This window comes from Maylandia zebra, linkage group LG20 (assembly GCF_041146795.1).
Source record: "Maylandia zebra isolate NMK-2024a linkage group LG20, Mzebra_GT3a, whole genome shotgun sequence".
Taxonomy (NCBI): domain Eukaryota; kingdom Metazoa; phylum Chordata; class Actinopteri; order Cichliformes; family Cichlidae; genus Maylandia; species Maylandia zebra.
In genome coordinates, this window is record NC_135186.1 from 14,332,394 (window position 1) to 14,358,514 (window position 26,121).

The 26,121-nt window shown below is 43.8% G+C and overlaps 3 protein-coding genes across 8 annotated transcripts in view; 1 reads left to right on the forward strand and 2 right to left on the reverse strand.

Moving 5' to 3' along the window:
- Nucleotides 1-10,961, forward strand: part of tns2a (tensin 2a) — a 64,284-nt gene extending 53,323 nt beyond the window's left edge. For 5 of the 6 annotated variants that reach the window (XM_004565437.6, XM_012923054.5, XM_004565439.6 and 2 more), the window contains 11 exons: nucleotides 127-1,698; nucleotides 1,922-2,087; nucleotides 2,853-3,973; nucleotides 4,060-4,191; nucleotides 4,296-4,391; nucleotides 4,487-4,564; nucleotides 4,674-4,751; nucleotides 6,335-6,503; nucleotides 6,589-6,657; nucleotides 6,950-6,979; nucleotides 7,290-10,961. In XM_004565437.6, the coding sequence (XP_004565494.3) occupies nucleotides 127-1,698; nucleotides 1,922-2,087; nucleotides 2,853-3,973; nucleotides 4,060-4,191; nucleotides 4,296-4,391; nucleotides 4,487-4,564; nucleotides 4,674-4,751; nucleotides 6,335-6,503; nucleotides 6,589-6,657; nucleotides 6,950-6,979; nucleotides 7,290-7,428 (3,650 nt within the window). In that variant the 3' untranslated portion in view covers nucleotides 7,429-10,961. The remainder of the gene's footprint in view (nucleotides 1-126; nucleotides 1,699-1,921; nucleotides 2,088-2,852; nucleotides 3,974-4,059; nucleotides 4,192-4,295; nucleotides 4,392-4,486; nucleotides 4,565-4,673; nucleotides 4,752-6,334; nucleotides 6,504-6,588; nucleotides 6,658-6,949; nucleotides 6,980-7,289) is intronic. The other variant, XM_004565438.6, reaches the window with a different exon arrangement.
- A 1,264-nt stretch (nucleotides 10,962-12,225) lies between these two features.
- LOC101487981 (transmembrane protein 106C) lies at nucleotides 12,226-23,078 on the reverse strand. The gene is made up of 7 exons (XM_004565441.4): nucleotides 22,466-23,078; nucleotides 20,741-20,804; nucleotides 20,450-20,609; nucleotides 17,528-17,668; nucleotides 16,121-16,170; nucleotides 15,964-16,017; nucleotides 12,226-14,161 (listed from the first exon to the last, which is right to left on the reverse strand). Exons 1-7 carry the CDS (start codon nucleotides 22,677-22,679, stop codon nucleotides 13,996-13,998), a joined length of 849 nt encoding a protein of 282 aa, XP_004565498.1. The 5' UTR covers nucleotides 22,680-23,078; the 3' UTR covers nucleotides 12,226-13,995.
- Nucleotides 23,079-23,285: 207 nt separating this feature from the next.
- Nucleotides 23,286-25,983, reverse strand: LOC101463682 (PTB domain-containing engulfment adapter protein 1). The gene is made up of 7 exons (XM_004565442.3): nucleotides 25,916-25,983; nucleotides 25,740-25,815; nucleotides 25,446-25,517; nucleotides 24,373-24,471; nucleotides 24,130-24,267; nucleotides 23,886-23,990; nucleotides 23,286-23,747 (listed from the first exon to the last, which is right to left on the reverse strand). Exons 2-7 carry the CDS (start codon nucleotides 25,782-25,784, stop codon nucleotides 23,682-23,684), a joined length of 525 nt encoding a protein of 174 aa, XP_004565499.3. The 5' UTR covers nucleotides 25,785-25,815; nucleotides 25,916-25,983; the 3' UTR covers nucleotides 23,286-23,681.
- Nucleotides 25,984-26,121: the final 138 nt, after the last annotated feature.

The window sequence follows — 26,121 nt, forward strand, 5'->3', positions numbered from 1 at the left end:
GCAGCACTCATGGTGCTAGCCATTATTAAGACAGAGTTCAAGTATACTTAAGTCTACTAAAGCTCCAACAGTAGCTGATGTTTATTGTGAGATTAAAAACTAAGTTTATCTATCATTGCGTCGTAGATATTGCCCACACCAGAGGTCCTCTGGATGGTAGCCTCTACGCTCAGATAAAGAAGCGGCGAGGTCCAGGCTCTGGTTCTCTCACCTCAGCCAACGGCAGCATCGCAGGGGGAGTAGCTGCAGAAGACAGGCCCGATCACCGCATCACCCAAGGCTCTGACTCCGGCCTTTCAGCACATTCCCTCCATTTGAACCAGTCTTCTATCCATCCAGACCATCAGGAGGAGTCCAATCGTCCGCCGCCGCCCACCAGACAGGAAAGGGAGGAGCTCGAACGTCTTCTCGGCGGCATCGAGGGAAGCCGAGATGGAGAGCGAGAGACCGCCATTTTGGATGATGGAGATTCTATTCAGTCTGAGAGAACGGGCACGCTGAGGCTCAGTCGGTCTTGTTCCTGCCGGGATGGTTACCGGTCGCAGCGCTGTGCAGAGCCAGGATGCGACCGCACCCTTCTCATGCCTAATGGCTACTGCCTCGATCGGGCTCCAGGGACCAACGGCCATCACGGGGCTCCTCCTTCAGCTAGCCCCAACCCCGCTGCTCCACCATCACACATGGATCTGTGCCAACACTATAGCCCCCACTCCCACCAGTCCCTCCCACCTCCAGATCTGGTGTGGGACCGTCAGAGTGGCTCGCCACACTACCTGCACCGCTCCTGCTCAGAGGCTCCGTCATCGCGTCATACCTGTCCTTACCCATCAGCAGACCTTACCCCTCATGCTCACAACCACCCCCATCACCACCCTATGTCTGCCCCAGGTCGCCTTTGCTATCGGGAAGATGAGTACACACCCTATCACCACCCTCCTCCACCTCACAGCCACCACCATCCCCACCAGCACCAGAAACCAGCCACCAGCCCTACTTACCATGACATCATGCTAATGGATGGTCTGCCGCCCTCTGGCTGTCCCTGCAGAGACTGCAGCATGAGGAGAGAGGACTCGGTGGCCTATCACACCCTCAGGATGGAGCGTGGCGACAACTTCCATTGGGACAGAGAGGCGGAGCTTCATCAGAGGGAGGTGGGGCTTAGGAGAACGAGGGAGGAGTTACCCAGGGGGTCAGAGCTCCACTGGGAGAGGGACCCAGGGCTGAGACGAGGCAGAGAACTGTCCCTTCACTGGGAGCGAGACAGGGAGGCGGAGCTGCAGTGGGAGAGGGACAGACAGGCTGAATATTGGCACAGGAGAGCCACCGTAGCCTCCTATGGCCCACAGGGCCAAGATCTTCTAGCCTTTACCTTTGACCCCTTGCCATCAGGTCACCCAGCTTATCCAGAGGCATCGAGGTCCCACGCTCATTCCCACCTGGACATGAAGTACAGCAGCAGCAGCAGCGGTTACCAGACACCACGTCAGGTGTGCCCCTGCTCACCTTACCAACCCTCGCCATCTGAGAGCAGGGGCTACGCTTCAGGCTACCAGTCCGAGTCCACATCCCCGCTGCCTCCTGCTTCCGCTGTGATGGGCCACTGCGGCCATAGCAGCGGACCAGCAGAGCATAACCACAACCACCATCATCACCATCCAGACTCACAGCAGTCATACAGCTCTGACTCACACACTGGTGAGTCACATTAAAAAAAAAACACTCAGTAATGTAGGAATAATGAGGAACAGCATGCACTGAAAATTTGGTTTTAACTTGATACATGCCTTAAGCACAGACTGGGTTTTTACAGGGAACTTGCATAAGAATCAGCTGGGAACATATTAACTAAGTAACAGCTGATGCTGTTTACTGAGGTCATTTTTAGTAAAAATGCTTCATTGTTTCCATCCTCTGTCAGATGGCCTCCGTAGTTCTGGTGAAAGCGTGGGCTGGAGGGATCACATTACCCATGGTTCTTTTAAGAGGGTGCACAGAAACGGCCATGCCGCGTGTTCCACACCATCCGACATGTCTGGATCGCCCACTCCCGTTCACACCAGCAGTCCTCTACGCACACAGGAAAGGTATTCCACTGCTACCCAACCTTGGTAGTGTCGGATGAGCTGTTTCTCACAACCGTAGTGGAAATAAATATGTAGCTATGACAGTGAATCATAAATAATGTTAGTCTAATTAGAACACCATAGTCAAAAGCTTATTTCTTTCTATTGGAATTTATATTTGGTGGCATGGCTCATGGGGAAAGTATGATGAAGACACAGCACAGAACAGAGCGGTCAGACGCCATGAAGGAGCGGGGGTGCCAGCTAACATGCAGCTTGTTTTTGGGATCACTCGCTAATATCCTGGTGATGTGATGTTCACATATGGGGACACCAGGTCCTAGGAGGTTAAATGTGGGGTAAAAATAACAGTAAACGTGACAGTCAACACACAAAGGTTCAGATAGTTCTCATAGTGGATGTTTGAGGTTTACTTTGTCATGCTCCAAAAAGAAAAAACACATTTCAGTGTCCTACATACTGAACTGGATGGAAACAAAGTAATCACCCTGACGCCCTAGTATCAATTTATTACCAATACCAGTGTATCGATCTGCCCAACTCTAATTTACAGACTGTTGTTGAAAGAAAAGGGGATTTTCTTCTGTTCAAGCATTTCACGCAGGGTGCCCATGTTGGGGGCTTTGGGTTTGTATTTGTTCTTGATTAATTTACATATACAGTATATCGCTCAGGTGTTTTTAATATATGAGAGTTCACTCTGATATTACAGTGAAGAAATTGCTAGTCTTTAATAATAATAATACTCACATGTGTCCATTTTAGCCCCAGTCCAGGAAGGAGAGAGTATGATATTCGAACCACAGACATCATCAGTGACTACGAGGCTCCCCAGACTCACGAGGCCCACTGTCACACTAACGTCATCCAGGAATCACCAGACAGGCAAAGAAGCAGCACAGAGCGCCTGGAGCCACACACCAAAGAAGCACAGTCACACACAGCCTCACCGAAACAAACAGAATCCACCAATCAGTGCCCTGCACCAACAAACCTGTCGCCAGCTGCTCCTCAACAGCAGCACTGTAGCTCAGATATGTCCTCAGCTCGTGATTCTGTGACACCAACCACCACAAACCAAGCACACTGCCAGACACCTTCTTCCCCTGTCCATACCTCGCCTATATCAGATGCACACCCTCATCCCACTGGCCCACTGCAGACCTTTTCTCCTGCAGGAGCTGGTGGTCCACCATCTGAAATGTCACAGCCTCAGAGCCACACCCAAGCTACCAGCTCTGTGGGACCATCTGTAGCACTGGTTAATGGATCCTCTCCGACCAGGGAGTCTCACGCAGAGGTTCCTAAACACACCAGCACCACCAACCCAACATCTTCTCCTGCACCATCATCCCCACAGCCTGGGCCCAGCAGCATGGACGGCTCCCCTGTGTCTGATGCACCAGTTCCCGGATTCGCCACCTTGGGTAGAAGGTTGATGCTGAGTGGGTCCGACCCCCACAACCACCTAAACCACACGCACGGGCCCCCACATCACAACTACCAAGCCAGCACGGAGCACAGTGCAGCTGTGGACACCAACAAGAGGCCCTGCTACTCTCCTCACACCCCACAATCCTATTCGAGCTACACCACAATCTCCATCCCTCTTCCTCACCCTCAACCCCCCTTGCCAGAGAAGCGGCATTTGCCCGGACATTCGGGTTCACCTAGCAATGGGGTAAAGCCAGCTGTGGGTCACGTGCCTGCCTCCACTGCTCCTCAGCATCAGCACCACGTCACGTTTTCTCCCACGGTGGGGGAAATTGCACCCCCTGCTGACCAAAATGACCAAGTAGAGGCAGAAACTGCAAACAGGGTCAGTGTGAAGTTTGTCCAGGATAGTTCCAAGTTTTGGTATAAGCCCAGCATCTCTAGAGAGCAAGGTAAGCTCTTTAGTTCATACTTGTTTCTTTTTCTTCAAAAGCCTACATAAGTAAATTTCCTAAATTATCACTGTGCTTGGACACAGCAATCGTGGCACTGAAGGAGAGGGAGCCTGGCACTTTCCTAATCAGGGATAGTAACTCGTTCCAGGGAGCCTATGGGCTGGCTCTGAAGGTGGTTACACCTCCTCCCAATGTCAGCAACCACAGCAACAAAGGTGAAAAATGATTGCCTCCATCACATAGATGTCTCATTTTGACAGATTTGTCCCTCTGCTCTGTTTTTGTTCCTTTATAACTTTTTATGAATCTGGTTTTACAGTGAGCGACCCTCTGGAGCAGCTGGTGAGACATTTTCTGATTGAAACTAGTCCTCGAGGAGTGAAGATTAAAGGCTGTCAGAACGAGCCCTACTTTGGTACGTTTCATTCCATCTATTTCCAGTTAGAAATGGGCATTCCTGTGCACCTTGCTGTCTCAGATCTATTAATGATTTCCTCTGTTTTTTCACAGGGAGTCTGTCTGCACTCGTTTACCAGCACTCCATCACACCCATCTCTTTGCCCTGTGCTCTTAAAATCCTTGAGAAGGGTAATGGAATATTTGAAGGCCACACAGGCCTTCAAATAAATAAATCCTGTGTTTCAAGGTATTTTGTAATCTATCAGATATAATTCATGGTTTATCTGTCTGTTGTCAGATCTCATAGGAGAGGTGCAGGAGGTTCAACCAGTCAGTAACATCAGCACAGCTGCTGACCTGCTGAAGCAGGGAGCCGGTAAGTTCTCTCTTTCTCTATTCCTGAAACACACTGTGTTATGTATTCATGTATGAACAGTTAAGTGCAAAGGAAGACTCTTAAAGTTTAAATCTTATTTTTTAGATTACAAAATAAGTACCAAATTGGTACTTTTTTTCTTTCCTATAACGTCACATTTTTTAGTTTTCAGTTTCTAAAACCTTTGCACAGGTCAAATAATAGGAAACTGATGCAATACTGGACATAAAGCCTGGCTGAGAAATGATGTAACATGCAAGGAATAGATGCACCAGAGAAAATGCAAGCACTTCTGTCCGGTTTAAAAAAAGAGGAAGCCAAAGAGGAAGTGCCAAACAGTCGACCAGTAACTAACGGCTGTCGAAGAAAATTCGCCTTGATCATTGTTCCTCAATAAGCATGCTCTGCATGCTGCCGAATCATCATATTACTCAAACTGTACACAAGCTATTCAAGCCCACAGAAACTACTTCTCATCTCGCCTCCATGACACAGTGTGCAGTATTCCAGAATTTATTCTCCAGTAATATTTCCAACATCCATTTTCAGCTGAATTCTTCTCGAACCCACTGTAACATCTCAACTCCAGCCCTGCTTAGTTAATAACAGCCTCTGAGCTGAGTACTGAAACAGCTCTTAAACGACCTCCTCATATCTGATGCTGGCCTTCTCAGCATCCTCCTTTACCTCAGAGATGCTTTTGACACCACATCGTGTCGTCTTCTGTTAGAACGACTGGCTAACACTGGATTTAGTGACGCAGCCCTTCAGTGGTTTACAGTTTGTTCAAGGCTAGACTGTTCACTCTCCATCAGCCTGAGTCACACAGGGATCAGTGCTGGGACCCCTGCTATTTATAACTCATCCTCTCAGAAATATCTTACATCACTTTGGTTTACAGTTTCATTTTTATGCAGATGACACACAACTGTATTGGTCTATAAAACCCAGAACTTGTTTTCCCCTTACTATCCTCACCTCCTGCCTACAGGGCATCACCACTAGGATGATGGTTCAAATTCAGTGGCAATAAAAGTGACATTACCACCCATTTTCATCCAGCGTTGGGTCCCCATTCCTCAATGGATCCAAAAGAAGATTTTGCTTCTCGTTTTCAAATGTCTCAGTGACTTGGCACTGCCATACCTTTCAGACCTCCTTCATCCTTACACTCCTTCTGCTCAGCTTCAGCTGCTCTTCTCACTGCTCCTCGCTTCAGATTTAAGACCACGGGTGTCAGAGCCTTTAACTGTGCTGCGCCTCATCTTTGGAACTGATTCACAACAAAACCTTCGTTTTCTCATTAGCATATTGGCTATAATCATGTATGTTTTACAATCATATTATTCCTGGATTTAATTGCTGTTCCTTGAATGGACACTTGAGTGTGCTTCCAAAAGTCTGCCATGTTAAAATGCCCGACTTTACTCCAGAAACGAGCAGGCGGTGATGGCTGTGAAGCTAAGGGACAGGTTTCAAAATGCATTTCCATAAACCAGTGATGTCACGATGTCTTCTATACGTCCATTGTTCGTATACAGTCTGTGGTCAACACGCTGACCTCTCTGTCCTTCTTCCCTCAGCCTGTAACGTCCTCTATCTGAACTCTGTGGAAACAGAGTCCCTGACGGGCCCCCAGGCCATTGCCAAGGCAACAGATGCCACATTGGGTCGTAGCCCGCGTCCTGCTGCCACAGTCGTCCAGTTCAAAGTGACATCACAGGGTATCACGCTGACCGACAACCAGCGCAGGTAAGAGATTCCCCCCTGGATTCTTATTTTTAGAAAACTATTTACATTAATTTTGGCACTTCTTTACACGTCTGTCTTCTTCCAGAGTTTTCTTCAGGAGACATTACGCAGTGAACAGTGTGACCTTCAGCAGCATCGATCCAAAGGACAGGAGGTGGGAAACTCAGAAGAAAAAGACATCTTTGTGTCTTGTAGCCTTAGTTAGTACTGTCGCTAATGAACAGATCACTGCATCATGATCATTCATTGCATTCGTTGCCTTGAGTCCTCGCGTGAGTCTGTACCCGTGTGGGGCTAATGAATGTGCGTGAGCGTCCACGAGAGACGCGAGCATGCGGACTGCGGCCGAGGCTGCGGATGCATCAGCTTGTTTGGCAGCTCTGCCTGTGTGAATGTGCACGCCTGAGTCTTCTGTCTCTCTCTCTTTGTCTGTCTCTTGGATTTAGGTGGACTAACTCAGACAACACAACTGTTAAGTAAGTGCTCTGTTTGTGTTTTAAAGGCTGACAGGAAGTATAGACGTGTGTATGCCGCTGCATGGCATCAAACTGTGTGTGCATCTTGGCAAAATTTATCCTGCAAACTTTTGATGATTTAATTAGTAAATTATAAGTCCTACATGATCACGCCATACGTTACACTAATTGTTTCATGGTAGTTTTACGCAGTAGGCTGTCACAGACTGGACAAACTCAAGAGTCTTTGTGTGATTGCCTTTGCTTCTGTTTTTGTTGTCTCTTCCTTTTTTCACATCCTCTCTTTTTTTCTCCACCCTTCCCATCTCAGGGTGTTTGGTTTTGTCGCTAAGAAGCCCGGCAGCACGGCAGAGAACGTCTGCCACTTATTTGCTGAGTTGGACCCCGACCAACCTGCTTCTGCCATCGTCAACTTCATCAACAAGGTCATGCTGTCTCAGCGCCGATAGAGGGAGACAAAGAGAGGAAAAACACTCTGAGAAAGAGGCATGGGCAACATATACAGTCACCCTGCCAAGGCCGTTACTGTTCATTTATGACTAGGGATGGGTATTGATAAGATTTTCACGACTCCGATTCCATTTTCGATTCTGTTTAACGATTCGATTCTTTATCAATTCTCTTATCGATTCTTTTTAAAAAAGGAGAACACTAAGGTCGATTAGCTTAGAACTTTGTTTTATATCTTCTCTTTGAACAAGGTAGAAATTTAGGAGTAACGTGGCCTTACAAACCCAACAGTGAGATCTTAAGAGATCCACAGCCTACAGCTCTTCAATGGGGTGTCACAGGGTCCCCAGGAAAAAAAATGTAAATGTAAAATAATAAAATAAATATTCTTCTGTAGCAATAACAAAGTGTAACATAAATTATTCTGTAGCAATTACACAAGAATCCTGGCCTGAAAGGAGACGCTACCGGTAGACTGCAGCGAGAACTGCCAGCATCTGAGCCAGACTCTGTCTGTCTGTCTCATCATGGTCACTAAACGCACAGTAATGGCAGGTTTTGTAATAAGGCAGATCGCGCTAACATAATATGCACTGTTAGTTGATTATTTACCTGCCGCATTAACGGGAGAGGACGTGCAAACGTTACCGCTGCTGCTGGGTTGAGATTCACGAGTCCGGAGTGGAATTAAAAACACGACATTCATTTAAGGTCATCGTGTGTTTTGTGAGCAAATGCTTTTGTATATTCATAGTGTTTCCTCCCTTAAATGAAATATCTACTTTGCAAGTATTGCAAGTTGCCCTGTTGTCATCCGTTCTCGTAAAGTATAATCAAACTTTTGAGCGTTTGAGCCGCCGTGTTTCCTGCCAGCTAAATGACGCTCCGCAACGTGGTGACGTCCTTCGGGACGACTGGAATCGATAAAGGAATCGTTTGCAAAAATGGCAAACGATTCCAAGGAATTGAAACAGTGGGAACCGGTTCTCAACAAGAACCGGGTTACGATACCCATCCCTATTTATGACTCTGTGCCTTTGTGATGAGGAATGTTGTTGAGTGTTTAAAGCCAACTTAAAATCAGTGTGAGATCCCTTCTGGTTGTTTATTTGTTTCTTTTACAAGCCATGATGTACAGTGTCACAACTCCAAGTTTGAGGAGGCTTCAGAGGAAATGGCTTTCCAACAAAGCAAACAAGCATCTACCAAGGGCTGCTATCACGAAGCAAGCTACCTTTAGGTTTGCACTATCACAAAGTCGGCTCACTTTTACCTGTCTTAGGTTTTTTGTAGCTACAAGTGGCCTATTTGACCTACACAGAAGCAGCCGAAACAGGGCTCCAGAGTCCAGAGGCCCTGGGTCACATTTGTCTTTTGTATCCCATATATGGACCTTGAGGTGAGAGGACTAGTGTTGTGAAGCCTCATTTAGACAATACTTGGATAAGAGGACAGAGGATACTCCACGTCCATAGGCTTATTACTTCTCAGTCATAAGACTGAGCCCAGAAAAGTATGCCCTGCTTTATCACCTGTTTCACTCTAAATAGTACCGTAATTTACAAAATGAAAATTATTGCAGGAGAGCTAAAATTTCCAACTGATATCACAAACCTGTAAGGGAATTTCAATTCTGTACCAAATCACAACAGCAGTCACCTCAAGGCGCGTTATATGGTAAAGAGCCTACAATAATTCAGAGGAAACCCAACAATCAAACCAACCCTGTGAGGCACCAACTTGGCAACAGTGGGAAGGAAAAATTCACTTTTAACAGGAAGAAACCTCCGGCAGAACCAGGTTCAGAGAGGGGCAGCCGTCTGCTGCGACCAGTTGGGGGTGATAGGACAAAAGAAACTCTGTTGAACGTTCACTGAGCTCTTGAATCAAGGCAGAGGAAGGGTCGGTTTCTCTAAGAGTTGTATATTTGAATCTGATGTTCGCCCCCTACTGGCCATGAGAGAGAATACAAGTTTAAAGTCCATCTGGATTGTCCAAGTCCTCTTTTTTTTAATACAATCTATGGTACCTCGGTTTCATTAAGGAGCATTAATAGGTTCTCAAGGCTTTCATAAGAGCATCTTATTCCATTGTACTAATCAAATTATTTGTTTTATGTTAGGGGAGGTCTCACTGTTTCCTTTATGTTGCCATGAAGTCCTCCATGGTTGAATACCATCTAAAGACTTTTTTTTGCCATTTAGCCTTGATAATTGCAGAAATACACATGGATACAAACCATTTTATAACTGGCTTGTAATTGGCCTCTCCTTTCCTGCTCTATGATGAATAGACGGGAAACCAGATTTAGCTGAGCTGGCTGATAATGAGCTTCATGACTGTGGGTATCCAGGCTCACTGAACCCTGTCAGAATGTCTTTGTTGGTCCAGGCCCGTTTTAATGGTTAAGCAGAGCTTTTATGACCTCAGTCCTGCCAGTTTCCAGTAAACCAGTGACAGCGCTGAAGTGCTGCAAACGGCTTTGTGGTAGCAGTTACAAAGACGATGCGTGCTTGCACCAGTATAGGCTGTAAAAGCTTAAGGAAGGTCACCATTCAAATATAATGATTTCCTTTAAAAATGACTGGTGTTCATATTTTGTACTGATACAAAAGCATGTATTTTTTTCTTTGTTAAACCATGACCAAAGCCCTGATGATGTAATTTACTCTCTGTATCTTTGAGATGTTCAGGTGTTCACATGTATGTACAGCACATTTACAGTCACGCCTGCCTTCAGTAGCTCATTTATCAGTGTAATCAGAAATTGACAATCGTGGGTTTTTGTTTTTCGTTTTGTTTTCCACTCATACACTTCTAGTAAAGCAGACAGAGGAATAACTAATGAAAGGAAAAAGGAATGTGAGGTTTTTTACCTTTTAACAAGTGTATGTGTTAGGGAGAGGCGTGTGTGTGTGCGTTGAGAGTGTTCAGGTAAATATGCGGGCAGGTATTGTTACGTCCACTGTTAAAGACTTGTATGTGAAAAGGGGAAAAAGCTAGTTGTGGGAGGACGTATAGGATATAAGCACACCATTGCCGTGAAATGCTTGCTGGGTTTTTTACTTTTAGGGGTTTTTTTGGGGGGGGGTTGTCCCCCACCCCTCCAACTGCTTCATGTCATGACCAAAGGCAGTATAAAAGTTATTCACACAAATATGTAACAAAGAGAAGACACACACACATAAGACAGTGACCTAAAGAAAGATGTACTTAACCAAAGATGAAGCACTCCTGTATTAATAAGCTTTTTATCAGTTATATTTTTGTACTTATTGCTTCTTTTATTTTTACTATGCATTTATTTAGTGTGTTGCCTTGTTTGGTAGAGGAAAAAAAACACTACTTGTATTACAGCGATAATATATTGTGGTCTGTTGATCTATTATGTAGTAATATATTTTCACATGCAGCTATAGGACAGTGTATAAGATATAAAACAGAAACATGTTTGTCTGGAAAGGTTATTACGCTCTTTTTATATGGAAGAAGATGAAGAATAGAATTAAACTGAAGTGATGTGGTACCCGAACTCTCCTTGTGTCACTCGTTATTTCAGTCATGACTGCTGTACTCAAGATTATTCCCATGAGCAGATGTAATATGATATTGGCCCAACATTTCCAGGATTTCAGGGGCCCAATCACGTTGGACACCCAGTGTTGATCTGTGGGACCAACAGGCAGCGCTTAGATCTGGGCTTCAACACTTCTGGGAAGGCTTTCCACAACATTTAGGAATTTCTGACCATTCTTCCAGAAGTCCATTTGTGAGTCAGACACTGTTGATGTGGTTTGCAGTTTCCACTCTAATTCATCCTAAAGGGATTCACTCAGGTTGAGGTCAGGACTCTGTGCAGGCCAGTCACGTTCCTCCACACCAACTCACTCATCTGTGGGGGGTTTTGTGCTTACTGCACTGCACTGGTGTGCAGTCATGTTGGAACAGGCAGGGGACTCCCCAAACTGTTCCCATGTGGCATTGTCCAAAATGTCTTGGTATGCTGACCAATAAGAGTTCCTTTCACTGGAATAAGGGGCTCAAGCGCAGCTCCTAAAATACAACCCCACAACACCAGACTTTACACCCGGCACGGTGCAGTCAGACCAGTACTGTTCCCCTGGCAACCAAACCCAGACCAGTCCATCAGATTGCCAGACGGAGAAGTGCGAGTCATCTCTTCAGAGAAAACAATTCCACTGTTCTGGAGTCCAGTGGCGGAGTGCTTTACATCACTGCATCCGACGCTTTGCCTTGCTGCTTGGCCATGGAAACCCACTCCATGAAGCTATCTGTACACTATTCCTGAGCTATTCTGAAGGCCACATGAAATTTGGAGGTCTGTAGTGATTGAGTCTGCAGAAAGCAGGTGGCCCCTGCCCAGTATGTGCCTCAGCATCAGCTGACCCTGCTGTCATTTTACGTGGCCTACCACTTTGTGCCTGAGGTGCTGTTGTTCCCAGTTGCCTCCACTTTATTATAATACCACTAACAGCTGACTGTAGAATATTTAGTAGTGAGTAAATTTCATAATTGGACTTGTTGCACAGGTGGCATCCCATCACGGTACCACGCTGGAATTCACTGAGCTCCTGAGAGAGACCCATTCCTGCACAAGTGTTTGCAGAAGCAGTCTGCATGCTTGCTGCTTGATTTTATATACCTTTGCCCAAGAAAGTGACCGGAACACCTGAATTCAATGATTTGGATGGTTGAGTGAATACGTTGGGCAATGTAGCTCATACGTGGTGTACTCTGTCCACTGTAAGTGGTGGGCAAGAACAAAACAATTATTGGTATTCATTATTCATTTTATTAATTCACAAATCCCTTTAATGTCTTTTCTTTTTTTTTGATAACTTAAACCAAAAGGTTAATTGGTGCAATAAAAAAAAACAAAAAAAAACCCACAAACAAAATAGGTAAAAATGTTTCAGAAATTTACAGCATTTGTCCCTTTAAAGTAAAAATCAATCTATCAAACTGCTTCCACACTGAAGCTGGTCTAAAGGCAAAGTTACAGTCAGCCTCCAGGCAGCGTGAGAATGTGCTGAAATCCATCACACAAGGAGTTAGAAAAGCTGCGAACCAGAAGGAAATGCATGTGACGCTATTACAGTCAGTCTGGCAGAAGCAGGGTAAACGCTGAGTGCAGCTGCAAATCCTAATTGTTAAGACCAATTTTCAACAAAACACTAATTTCACACAGCAAGATTCTATTGCAAAGTTTGACCAATTAACCCATTAAAGAACACCTGTAACTCGAATCCTAACATCAGTTTTATATTAAGGCGGCTGAAGATTTTGTTGATGCCCAAATACCTGCAGCCTTTTTAAATCTACTGTGTGCACTACAGTTGAAGATGTTTGAATGAAATGCCCCTCAGACGTCTCAGAACATTACTGCAGGTCTCACAGACGGTCACTCCCTGCACAACCCTGGCTGTGATTGTAGAGGACGTGCCGTCTTCTGGTTGGGACGCTGCATATTATTCTGCACAAAGAGGTGGGAATCACAGGGAACCGTATACAGCAGGATATACTACCTTTATAATTATTAGCATTGGTACGGCCACTTTCTAAATCCTCTATAACAGTCTTCTCTGAGCCTGCCTGAGATTTATCTGCATGTGTAAAGCTTGGTGGGTTCAGCTGGAAATAATGTCTCACTGCAAATAATCAGCTCTCTCACTATCTAAAGGCATTGTTTTTCATTTTTAAATTGCACTCATGTGGTATGGTGGTGGGACTTCTTTTTGTAGCTTAACTGGATCTGTATTAAGGATTCTGTGAGTAGATTTCTACTAAGTGAATAGTAAAAGCAGTTAAATGGAAGAAAACATGTGATGTTATCCCTCTCTCCTTATAGATGTGCTCAAATGAGACTTGGCAAGCAATAACTTATCGAACCATTAAAAAATATCTACAATCCACACCAGTTTCAAGCTGCCAAAAACAAATAAACAAAAAAACCCAACAACAGTCAGTAGTGATCACAGTGTAACAGTCATTCAAGCCACACTAAGGAATTTTGATTGAATTCTAATGACATTGCAGCCGCAGCACAGAGAGGGAGCTCTGCAGCCATAATTAACACGAATAGCATCCTGGCTGAGAATGTTCCCTTAAAGAAAGAGCTTTCTGTGACCTTTGTCCTGCTTACAACACAAGGAGTGCTCGCTGCTAGTGACTCATTCAGTTCTCCACTCAGACTCGTGTTGCTCTGAAACAGCAAAACTGCTCTCTGGACTTGGACAGGAAGTCAGGCAAGAACATTTCACAAACACAGTGCTGAGCTTGACATTACAGGCCATAATTCCACATTTCACAAGTCCATCAAAGACCCTTTATCTGTTGATGGCTAGAACAACATTCCCTTGTCAGAGCCCTTGTTTTCCGAGATACAGCCAAATCCTGGATGAGCACGAGATAACAGCGGGTCAATGTCGGCTCTTTTTAGCAAGTGTAGAAAATGAGACGATATTAAGCATTTCCCTGCTGCCGAGCTGTTAGTCCATCCTGCAGTGTACACTAACACAGTCCTTGTAGTCCCAGATCTGCGCCCCTCACGGAAGTGAGTGACGGAGGGATAGGGCCGTTGTGTCACCAGAGGAGTGGATCTTGTAATTCTCCGGCTGCTGGTACGTGGTGTTGGAGCCGCAGTCGATGTAGCGATAGGCCTCCAGGCTGTTCTGGGACGTTCGCACCATGTACGAGGTTTTCACTGAGGTTCTGAAAACAGGAGAGGACAGAGATGTAAGAATCAGGCTGTTTACCATGTTGCTGTCACATCTCAACCAGTTAATTGCTCACAGAAGAAAAGCACGTTGCCACAGTAATGATTTCTCACAGCTCTGGAAGTGTGATATCGAGAACCACAGGGCACGAAACTGCACCTGCACAAATGACTTCTCTCTAGACTGCAAAACAAGAATTAAAGGGTTTGGGAAAAGAAAGAAAAAGCAGTGGGTTACCCAGTTTCCCCAAAGTACCTCACCCTGACAATGTGGTTTATATGTTAACAGCATCTCTTATCTAAGGCTGTGTTTACACTACTCGTGCAGAAGCCACTGGCTACAAGACAGAACCAGTGAGAGCTGAAGACAGGAAGCTTCAAACTGACCCTTAATAACTGTTATGGGGCCATTATGCTCGCCGTTCTCGCCCTGACAAACTGCACGGCACGACAAAAGTTTGATCACATGTGCTAGCGCATGCAGACAGCAATAGGTGCTGTCCCTGATTTTAAATCCTGTAAATCTGGTTCAGCTCAGTGATTTCTTTCAAGCCCCTCTTCTATGAAACCAACTCCCATTTTTGATTCACGAGGCAGACGCCCTCTGTACTTGTAAGACTAGGCTTAAAACGTCTTGATGCATGCTCAATCATCCAGGTAAGTAAATCTCCAAAAGTTGATTCATCTGGACGTCGCACTTTCAGTGGGAGAAACGTTTGATCACTCATCCAAGTGACTTCTTCAGTCTCAGCTGACTGCAGGTTTCCCCACTCTTATAAACAGTACATTTGCATAATGACTGAAACCAGCCCACTGAAGGAACAATGGGCTGGGAGGTCAGTTCCTTAATCTTAATTATGCAAATTCTCATGACCATTGATCAATAACCACTGATCAGTGGCCATGAGTACCATTCACAGAGAGTTGGGGAATGGCTGCAATCACAGCATTGTAAGATGGTGAAAGATGTACCCTTAGGCCCCCTCCTCAATTTAGAGATGGTCTTTCCCTTTTCACGTAAATGGCCTCCTTGACTCCGCACTCAAACCAGCGTTCCTCCCTGTCCAGGATGTGCACATCCTCATCATTGAAAGAGTGTCCACTGCCCTGTAGGTGTAAATAGACTGCAGAGTCCTGGCCTGACGAGGTAGCTCTTCTGTGTTGTGCCATCTGCTTCGCCAGAGGTTGTTTGGTTTCCCCGATGTATAAATCCTGAATCCTCTAAATATATAGTTCCTGATGGATCAGGTGACCCTGAACCCTCCCTAGGCTGCTGGGGGCTTCCCATGATGCACTCTTTCTCCTTCACTCTTGATTCATTAAAACGTCCTTATTTATGTGGGCCTTTGGCACAGCTCATCAGATCATCCACTCTCTGAAACAAGCCATTTTAGCTCCTCCCCCTTTTAGACCAACTTATTCTGATTGGCTGCCCCCGAGAAATATAACAGTTGAATCCCTTTTCTCTTTTGCCCTGAGGCGCGGGGAAAAAATATAGACAAGTCGATGAACATCATTTACAGATATATTGGGTAAATGCCAAAGACATCTATAGAAATGTAAATCGCCGCTTGATTCATTCATTTGCTTAACTTGTTTTGGACTGTAAACAAGGCGCGAATAGGACACCGGAAACAAAGCTCCCCACAGGAGTTTCCGCACCGGAAGTAGCATATGCTAACGTGCACATAGTCTATTAGACATCACAGTGATTTTTCTGCTGCAAGTGTTAAGATAAAAGACAGAAGTAACAAAGTAAAATGAAGATAAAGATATCTGTCGGGGTAAGGACACTTACTGCATGAGTACGAGAATGTTGTGAACCTTGATGCTGGACATGGTGCATAACGTACTGAAAAAACAAAACACAAAGGCTCAGATTACTGAACTGGAATTCATGTGTAGGTTTGCAAAGAAGCTTAATTTCCTCTACAAGCTCAGGCGCAGACACTTACTAGACGTACGGAGCGTTACTGCCGATCTCCACGCTGACAGTGTAGTTCACCTGCAGAAGATTGACACAATACGTCACACCAACAACAGAAGTATTTCAAGAGCAGCACAGGAAGACAATTCAGGCCATTATCAGCAGTGAAACTACAGAATGAAGCAACCACAGCAACTCTTTGAGCTTTGTTTACTGCTTCAGCTGAGGTGATCTGCAGACAGAAGGTTGTTAAAACAAGAGGGGAAAACAAAACAAAAACACTGATTTCCTGTAAATGCTGGGTAGATAACAACAAACATTACTCAAAAAAAAAGAGGAAATGGTGATTTTATCTGGCGTTTACTTTTAGCTAAAGATCTGCTGCTTCATTGAGCCACAGCGCTGTACTGAAGCAGCAGAGCTGAGTATGTGGGCTGTGTGAAAAACTGGCCAAATCTTCTCTGCCAGTGCCAAATGGCTTATTCAGTGACCAGCACATCCAGTGTGACAAATGCTGGTTGAAGCCATCCTCAGGCTGTGTGTTAGAGGAATAGTATCAGTCGTCTCTTCAGATTTTAATCATTCAGTTCTTTAGCACAAGGAGTTTGACTGCTTTGGTACAGCGCCTGGTTTACTGAGGCAGACCTGTTCTCGATCACATGTGGGGAAATGATACAAGAAAAATTCTGGGCTACTAACAAGTGTACTGTGAGAAGCACTTCAGCGTGAGGTGGATATGTGCAGCTGCGGCCGCTCCACTCGAGCTGACACACAACAACATACGGTGAACAGGCCCAGGCCACGATGCCATGAAGACAGCCAAGGGTGGAGTTAGAAATGTTCTTATTGATCTCACTGTAAATCAAAGGCCAAAAAACAGTCCTAATTATCAAACTGCTTGTGTGATTGAATGCTTAAATAAGCTGCCATCCAGCATCCTGTTGTAGCTGTACACAACCACAGAAGTGTGATGAATGAATCATGCTGCGGCTGCTGTGCTCTGATCTGCTGTCGATATTCAGTGTGCCACTTGTTTGTAAGCCTGACACAAGCGTGCAGGGGCGTTTGTATGTATCCCCCTCTAACTTAGTTAACTTCACCTTACCTGCTATGAAGTTAGAGTGAGCGGTCCTGACAACCACTGATTATTAGTTCTGTCATGTTTATGGTTACTATTTTCAGCTGTGGGGAGATTAGCACAGCTGTTGGCACCAGCTGCCACACACCCACACAAAAAACCAACAACACTAATAGGGGAGCTTGCAAATTGCTTAAAAATAGCCATAAGAGTGATATGGCTTATATGGAAAGGAACACTGACAGCAGTAGTGATAATGTATCGGCATCGATGGAGCAGAAACATTAAAATTGTGTAAAACAGCAAAGGAGACAAGCATCTTGATTGATTGTACTTTGAGTGGCTGAAATCCTGTACCTGACACGCGCTGAGTGGCAGCACTGTGGTGACGTTGTGGAGCAGCTCAGTCCCGATCACCGACTTCATGTAGAGGACCTGGGAGCTGATGCTCTGCACATGCACCGAGAAGAAGTTGGGGTTGCTGAAGTTGAGCGTGCTCTGAGTAAAATAAAGAACAAAAGACACACAGAGGAATAAAAAGACAGCACCTACAACACAGCCTGTTTTTGACACTTCTAGTTAAGTTTCATCAAAAGACACTCAGATGGCAGAAGCTATTATTATTATCAACATCCATTTACTACACAAGCAGAAAGTGGCAAAAGCAGCAACATCAACATGTTTTCTAAACTAAATCCTAAAAAATGTCAACGCTGTTGCCACGTTTTGCGGTTTCATAAAGGAAGCGTGGCCTGCAGAGTGCTTCAGTGCACTAAAGTGCAGATCTGAACTAGACTAGTGAAGCAGCTCTTACACAGTGCACAGCTTAAATGAAACCTGACGATTGTTTCACATCCTCAGATGGTTTAGAACCACTATCGTGATGAGGGAGACAACATTTTGTCATTCACACGCTCAACTTTTACATGAAGATAGTCACATAGCAAAGTACGACTCTGAATTAACCTCAACCATTCATTCTAAGATCTCGTATATATTCAAGAGCGCAGGATTTGCTCTTCTGTCAAAAACAAGGAAAGCAAATGTGTATACTGATCAGGTATAATATTATGACCACTCTCAGGTGGAGTGAATAGCACTGATTATCTCTTCATCGTGGCACCTGTTAGTGGGTGTGATATATTAGGGAGCAAGTGAACATTTTGTCCTCAAAGTTGATGAGTTAGAAGCAGGAAAAATGACAAGTGTAAGGATTTGAGCGAGTTTAACAGGGATCAAGCTGTGATCGCTAGATGACCCGGTCAGAGCATCCCCAAAACAAAAGCAGCTCTTGTGAGCTGTTCTGAGTCTGCAGCGGTCAGTATCTATCAAAAGTGGTTCAAGGGAGGAAACAATAGAGAACCAGGAATCATGGGCACAGATCCATGGCTGGTCTTTGTGGTCTGACCCAACAGATGAGCTACTGTAGCTTAAATTTCCCCAAAAAAACAAAAAAAAAAACATAAGTTACTGTTTGTTCTGAAAGAAAAGTTGTGAAAATATAAGGTTCATCACAGTTTGTCGTGAATGAGGCTGAACAGCTGCAGAGCAGTCAGGTTGCCCATAACCACCAGCAAAAGCACAACAATGCATATGCAAATATAAGAACTGGACCATGGAGCAATGGAAGAAGGAGGCTGGTCTGATGAATCACACTAACGGTTGGTACTGCGTTTCTATCGCTTAAACTCGGTAACACCTGCTACAAGGATGCATTATGGGAAGAAGACAAGCCAGGAGAGGCAGCCATGGGCCATGTTCTGCTGGGAATCCTTTGGTCCTGAATCCATGTGGATGTTACTTTGACACATACCAACTACCTAATCATTGTTGCACATCATGTGCTTCCTCTCATGGAAACCATGTTCCCTGATGGCTTTGGCCTCTTTCAGCAGGATAATGCACCACAAGACTCATTCCAGGAGCACAGCGATGAACCTGGGGTGTTGACTGGGCCTCCAAATTCCCCAGATCTCATTCCAATAGAGCACCTGTGGGATGTGCTGGATAAACAAGGAGGCCCCACCTTACAGCTTACAGGACTTAGAGGGTCTGATGCTAACATCTTGGTGTCAGATACCACAGCACACCTTCAGGGGTCAAATGGAGTTCATGCCTCAAGTGCTCAGGGCTGTTTTGGCAGCACAAGGGAGCATACACATTTAGTAGATGAAATCAAACCCTTCTTGTCAAAGTCATTTTTGCACACTAAATATTTATTTGGTTTTATAAAGTGGAGCTCCTCCAGGTCAAAAAAAGAATGGAATCTTTTCCCTTCTTTACAAAACAACACGAGAAAGCACTAAAATGTGTTTAGCTGTCATCTGTGACGTTTGATGTTTTTTGTTACAGTTTTGGGTTTTTTGGGGAGGTTTTTTTTTTTTAATCTTGTTTGTGTGTCTATATTTACAAAAGATAAATGTCCAGATGTTTTTGGACACTTATTCAAGCTTTGCCTCTGTACAGCACCACAGTGAATCTGAAAGGCTCCGATCAACATGCAATCAAAGTACCAAGTGCTTGTTAGACAATTCCTCTATTTCCACAGACTCTAAAGCAACCAGGCAGGGTAACATAATACATTTCACCACTTCATTGTGTTTTGTTTGCTTTTTAAAAGAACATCTGTCATCTTCCTGATACAGTCTGTTTTCTATCAGCATCATCATTTCCTGCCACACCTCCTTGGACTTCAGACTGCGAGATATCAGGCTCTGAACAGCAAACAAATGCTAATTCAACACTCGGATTCATCTCCTGACCACTGTTTACATTAACTTGTTGTGGAATAATAAGAAAGCAGGGCTCTTCTAGCCATGAAACTGCCAGACTCATTTGTCTGGTTAATGCTGAGCAAGTGAAAACAGACAAAAAATGACTCCTAAGGTGTTAATGTGATATTTTAGTTGTAGCAGCTGAATTCAAGCCAAGACTCAACACTTGAATCACGCTATTAGCATTTCAAATTCACTGTGGTCGTTGTGTTGCTTAACTGGCTGTACTTTCCCAAAGTTGAACTGAAATAATGAAACTGTCTAAGTATTTACCCACTGACCACATGTGATAAAGAAGAGCGTTACAGAAGCTGAAGATTGTTGCTAGCTTGCAAACCCGTCCTTCCACTCATTAGTCACTTCAGACACATTTGTATGGAAACACATCGGTGCTGATCCCACAGAGGAGTTCTTAGTGAAGTGAGACCTGAGCCTGCAGAGGCTGAGAGTTATGCTTTGTCATGCTGTTTGTGTAGATTATTAGAAGCTGTGATATGAAACCTACCGTCATGTTCATCAGGACCTTTGTGTTGTTGCGGTCGAACGTCACCGTCACCGAGCGGATCCCTCCGTCCACCACAACCACTGGACGTGGGAAAAGGAAGAAGGCAACAAGCGAAGAGGCCAGCAGGCAGAGCACAACTGACAGGACCACGTAGAGCTTCCTACGACACAGAGAGGGAAGGTTCTCTCCAGACAAGGCACTCACCTCCTACATCACCTCAGACAGAGTGAGAGACCCACACGTCCAGAGGGAACAGACACAGGAACACATCAGTGTGCTGCAGTTACTCACGTTCTTTGGGGTTGCAGTCTTTGGTCATTGTACGGGATCAGTGCAACCAGTTCATTCACTTGTTCTGCAGAGCAAGAAGAAAAATGATGTTTAGCATTTCCCATTAAAACTGTTTTTTTGGAAACACGACAAAGACGGAGAAATTAAACACAGGACATCAGCTAAAAGTGCTACCCCTCCGCCTCCCAGGTAACACACCTGTGGTATCAAGTTCAAGATCCTGTGTCACCTTGTTTACATACAGAAAACTTACTCTGACCCTAATGTTGAGGTCACTGAGATTCAAACTCATCTGACATCTTAGTAGAAACACAAATGGTATTTGAATTTGAAGCTCCTACTTCCCCTCATTTGTGCGTTATTGCATTCACAAACTTGTCCATACATCCTGCCTGCCCGCCCACTTGGCAGGGTGATGACAATACCCCGTCAGCCTTTTACAGCTAAGCAAACGAACCCCCAACTTAAAATAATAGCTTCTGTTTAACAGATTCACTGGTGCAGCTCTTCATGAATCTAATCATTACTCTAACACATTTTCTTAGGTGAGACACAAAATTGTATAAAACATACAGCATAGTACCAAGTTATTTTATGTTGAGCACAGGGAACCATGCATAGCTATATGTCATTACTTACATTAATCTGCTCTGGGAGTACTATGGACAAAAAAGTACCAGATGTATGAGGTACATCTCATAGACCATCATCCTCAGACATTAGCCAAGCAAACAATGGGACTCCTGCCTCTGTGATGGACAAGGTGATTATGCTTCTGAAGATATTCCAGATTTGGAATTTAGAAGTCAGGAATGTGTGATTACAACAACTCATGCGGTTGTTTCTGTACATGCAGCTCTTTCACTTTCACCTTCTAGAGCAGTTTTTCCATACGGGAGGATCAGGGATGGTGAGAGAAAACAAAAACTCAATAAATGGCACTTAAATGCCGACATCACCCCCTGGCCTCTCTGATGTCTGACAGGCTCATAATTGTACAGCTGTGCCCCTTCATATCTGTACGAATGTACATTTTCAGCATCTTCTAAACTAGTGTTTGCGCCCACGTTTCTTATTGCTGGTGTCACATGGCCTCATGTGAGGTCAAAGTTCTGCGTTATGCACGGTGGGTCATAAACTCCATTAAAAACATTACTTTAAGTGTTTTCTTAGTGGATAAGTGCAGACCAGTTTTCTGGACAATCTAGTAATTTCTTGATTTTTCCATTTGTTCACAGAGCTTCAAAACCTTGCAAAACAAACTCAATGTGTCTCGTTCAGAATTACCAGCACAACTTTAGCTAAATGTCAGTATGAGCCAACACTGACCATGCTGGCTGATATCTGCATCTTTTATGTCTAATATATTTTCTTATATTAGTAACTAGACTGTAGTCAACAGGATTTATGAAGGGGTTAAAAGTAAAATAAAGAAATTATTTGTTTTCTCTATATGGCTCTGCTTTACTGTACCTACATTATACACAATCCAGTCCTTCTTGGTCAAACTTTAGGACATTTAAACGTCACAGATTAGAGACCAACAAGCCTTTTACGACACTTAAAATGTTGACCGTGTTTTTTTCCGTGCCAAACACTTGAAAACACCTTTTAGGAATTCTGCGCCTCATCTCTGGCGTTAAATGAGCAGAAACTGTCCTCATATCAACACAGACTGACTGTCCGACACTAACGCTTACTGATTTATCAACTCTTTCTACTCACCTGAAGGTATGCGTCCAGTGCCTTGGCAGGTCGGACAAGTTACGCTGTCTCTGCCGGTGAACTCCACGTACGGGAACTGGGCTATGTCCTCCCGCCGGACTAGTCCATCCAAAGAGTCGTTATCGGAGTCTCTGCGTTCAGTGTACCGCGTTACCCTCTGCTCCTCCGGGAGGAGAGACTGGCTGCTGCTGCTACGAGACCACCGCGTCCCCATGGCGGGTGTTTGTGGGTGGTAAAGACAGCAGAGCCAGAGTCTCCCGTTCGGAGGTGGATAATAAGGAGCCCCCCCAGAAAAGTGAAGACTCGGTGATTTACAGATAATTGTGTTCGGTAAACGAAAACACACCAAATGTCGCTGAACGCGCAAAGTTTACGCCGTGCCTCAGAGTGACGTCTCTCGGCTAGCTAATCTGCTAACGCACAATTTCTCGGTTAGCACCTGTGGTGAGTTATGGGAGACGTCCGTAAGCATGACTGAGTAAACTTTAAATACCCTTTAGACAAAACTAGCTGTCGTTAGCATAAAGTCACATCTTCCAACAAAACAGCCTCGGACTCCCGCCGCTCCCTGTTACTTTCTCAATAAAGTTTACATATTGTTGCCTTCACGTAACCTAAGTGTCCGATCCAATACACAGCAAATGCATAACAAATGCTACTGCTACCAATGGTAACGAAACGAATTTTCAATTCAGTTATGTCGTGTTTTACAAGTCAAGCATTATGACATTTAGCCACAAATTATTTTGGAAAATTGAACTTAATCTATTATTGACACACAGCACAGTTTGAAACATCTACACTACAAATGGCCGTTTAAATGAAACACATTTTTATTTCTTACAAGACAGCTCTTTAAAATTACAGACTTCATCAAACATCTCAGTGTTCTGAGTGATGTTAAAGCATTTGTTTGTTTGTTTTTTATTTTTAACTGTAAGTGAAACAATTAAGTGCAATATTTATTATGTTTTTAAAACACTTGAACGCATCCAGAGACTTGCCAACATAGTGAGAATGACAACTCGCTGCTGCCATCTAGTAGAAAGGATTTGGGTAAAGCAGCTAAAATGGATTCTACGCTGAATAAGAAAAAAAAAGAAAAGAAAATTACAGACATATTTATTTCAGCATCATGTAAAATTTAATAGGAAGCAGTCTCTCACGCTCGTTGTGTACTTATATGTACCCACAACAGCAACATTGTATGCAATCATCAGTCATCAGTTTCTCCTGCAAGCCTCCTCTTCAGCTTATCATTCTCTCTTTGCAGCATTTTATTCTGAAAAAGAAGTATTAAAAAGACTGAGAGACTCATTTAAAGCTTTCGTGAATATTGGAAATATTTAATTTCATAAGCTCTGTAAGTTCTTTAACAGAAATAGAAAAAAAAAAACAGCCATGACAACTCAGGACTGACCTTATGTTGGAGCGCCTCCACTTTTATGTCTCGTCCTACTCTGTGTGTCTCCTCCTTCTTTGAAACCCGAAAGGCGTCCCCAATAACTGAGACCAGCACGTGAGACTAAAAAGTAATTCAGAAAAAATCACATCTGGGACACTAGAAGCCAGAATATGTCATTCAGCTGTGGATTTGTAGTCTTCTGCTCTACCAACATCAAACTTCAAAGTTGGTCTTTAGTTTCAGCCTTGGGAATACTCACAAACTTTGCGCTCTGAAACAGATAACAGTGGTACGTGTCCGCTGCAGGGTGCTTGGCCACAAACCCAAAAACTTTGGGTGAAGAAGGATGGACAGCACAGAAGGAAATAGTAGAGAGGTTGCACGAGTACAATAGGAACTGAGGGAAGGGAAGATGATGAGAATTAACATTTTAAAACATCATGAAAGCTGAATACATCATGAGAATGAGCAGTTTTGTAATTAGGACACTTTTGTCACACACCTTGGTTTTGTTTTCCAAAATGTCTATCCCACTCAGAGACAGGAACAGATGGACTTTGCTCTTCTTTGCAGCTTTCTCAGAGGAGAATTCATCTGAAGTCTAGGAATGACAAAAACACACAAAATTGTTTCATTTAAACAGTATAAATAATCCTGCAGATGCACACAAAGTTGGCCTTTCCCTACTAGAATACAAGACTATTTTAAAGGGGTACATTATAGACAATAATGAGAGTCTGCAGCCATGTTAGCAGCCCTGTAGGAGCTGAAGCGGTGGCTCTAATAGCTCAAGCATAATTAAACCAATATATGCATGTCTGCAAGCTAGCACTTACCAGCTGCCCAATTAGGTGGAGCAGAGGCAGGTGGTATTTACATATTTGGTCATGAGTCAATGCACTGGATACATTGACGCTGCTCTATTATTATGAGCAGTAAAAGGGTTTATGAGACTTGATATGAGTATAAAGAGACAGGACATAACAAAATAGGGATACAAAACAACCACAAACACAGAGAACAAATCATAAAAGTGAGCAAAACAAGTACAAAGAGGAACAAGACAACCACTCACACAAAATAATCACAGAGACGCAAAGCAACAAAGAGGCACGGGGCACTACAAATAAATACACAGCAACCATAAAAAGGCTAAAATGGGACATCAAAGGGGTACAAACCAACCACACACGGAAGAATAACCACAAAGAGACGCAAAATGACTACAGAGTGCCACAAAACAAATACAAAGTGCTGAAAAACAACTACAAACAATGAAAACGTACAACAAAGCACTAAACAACTTAAAAGCGACAACAATAGCCACAAAGACACAAAACAACTACAAAGTTGTGAAAAATGATCTCAAAGTTGTGTAAAACATCCACAGAGCAGTGTAAATGATTGCAATAACAGTTTCTCATATGTGGCGTGGCAGAGGTGTTGGGCGCTCTTTTCAACACTTCATGTTGTCAGTGTGGAGCCGATGGTCGCTGACTACATGAATGCATGATCTATGACACCAGCACGACTAAAAATAACATTGTAAATGTATTAAATATGTCGGTGGCTCACCTTGAGGTTCTGAGCGGCTTCTTCCAGGATCTGTATTCCATCGGGGCGGACCACCTCTACTCGACCGAGAAACTACAGTTTACAGAAACAAGTGTTGTTTTTGTTTTTAATAATAGTAATAATAAGAACTTTACTTAGCATTTTACTTTACACAGTATGTTTTTTTATATATATATTTGGTTGCTACCTATCAAGTATACAAATAAAGTTGAATAAAAAATAAGTAATCTCAGAGCTGAGAATGTTTTTCAACACTCTGCAACAAAACTGTGGCTGTTAAAGATCAGCATTTACCTTTACTGGAAAGGAGATCTCAACGTCGTCTTCCACGTCATTCATCTCAACACTCGTACCAAACTAAAGCCTGGATCTGTCAAAGACAGACATAAATTAGGTTTAAATAAATATATATTATACAAATGATCTAATCAACTATATAAAGAAAAGAAGTGCTGGAGATTTCTTCTTACCTTTTGTAAATATACCGCAAACGGAGTGAATTGGCTTCCAACTGCAGGGAGTGTAAAGTCTGTCAGAGTTAATGAATAACTGATTTGTCTTCCTTATTGCTTATTGCACATCTATCTGATAACCAGCCAGCCAGACATCTAAGCAAGATGTTTTATTGTGTTTAAAAGCTCTTTCGTGACACGAAGATCAGGACAAAAATAATTAA

Bases quoted from the DNA above. Each gene is read 5' to 3' on its own strand.
- LOC101487981 (XM_004565441.4), bottom strand. From the start codon at position 22,679: ATGGGGACGCGGTGGTCTCGTAGCAGCAGCAGCCAGTCTCTCCTCCCG. The intron at 20,610-20,740 runs GTGAGTAACTGC...TCTGTGTCGTAG, and splicing joins AGACTGCAACCCCAAAGAAC to GAAGCTCTACGTGGTCCTGT. The intron at 17,669-20,449 runs GTAGGTTTCATA...TATTTTACTCAG, and splicing joins AGGTCCTGATGAACATGACG to AGCACGCTCAACTTCAGCAA.
- LOC101463682 (XM_004565442.3), bottom strand. From the start codon at position 25,784: ATGAATGACGTGGAAGACGACGTTGAGATCTCCTTTCCAGTAAAG. The intron at 24,472-25,445 runs GTGAGCCACCGA...TGTCATTCCTAG, and splicing joins AAGCCGCTCAGAACCTCAAG to ACTTCAGATGAATTCTCCTC. The intron at 23,748-23,885 runs GTCAGTCCTGAG...CTTCTTTTTCAG, and splicing joins TGGAGGCGCTCCAACATAAG to AATAAAATGCTGCAAAGAGA.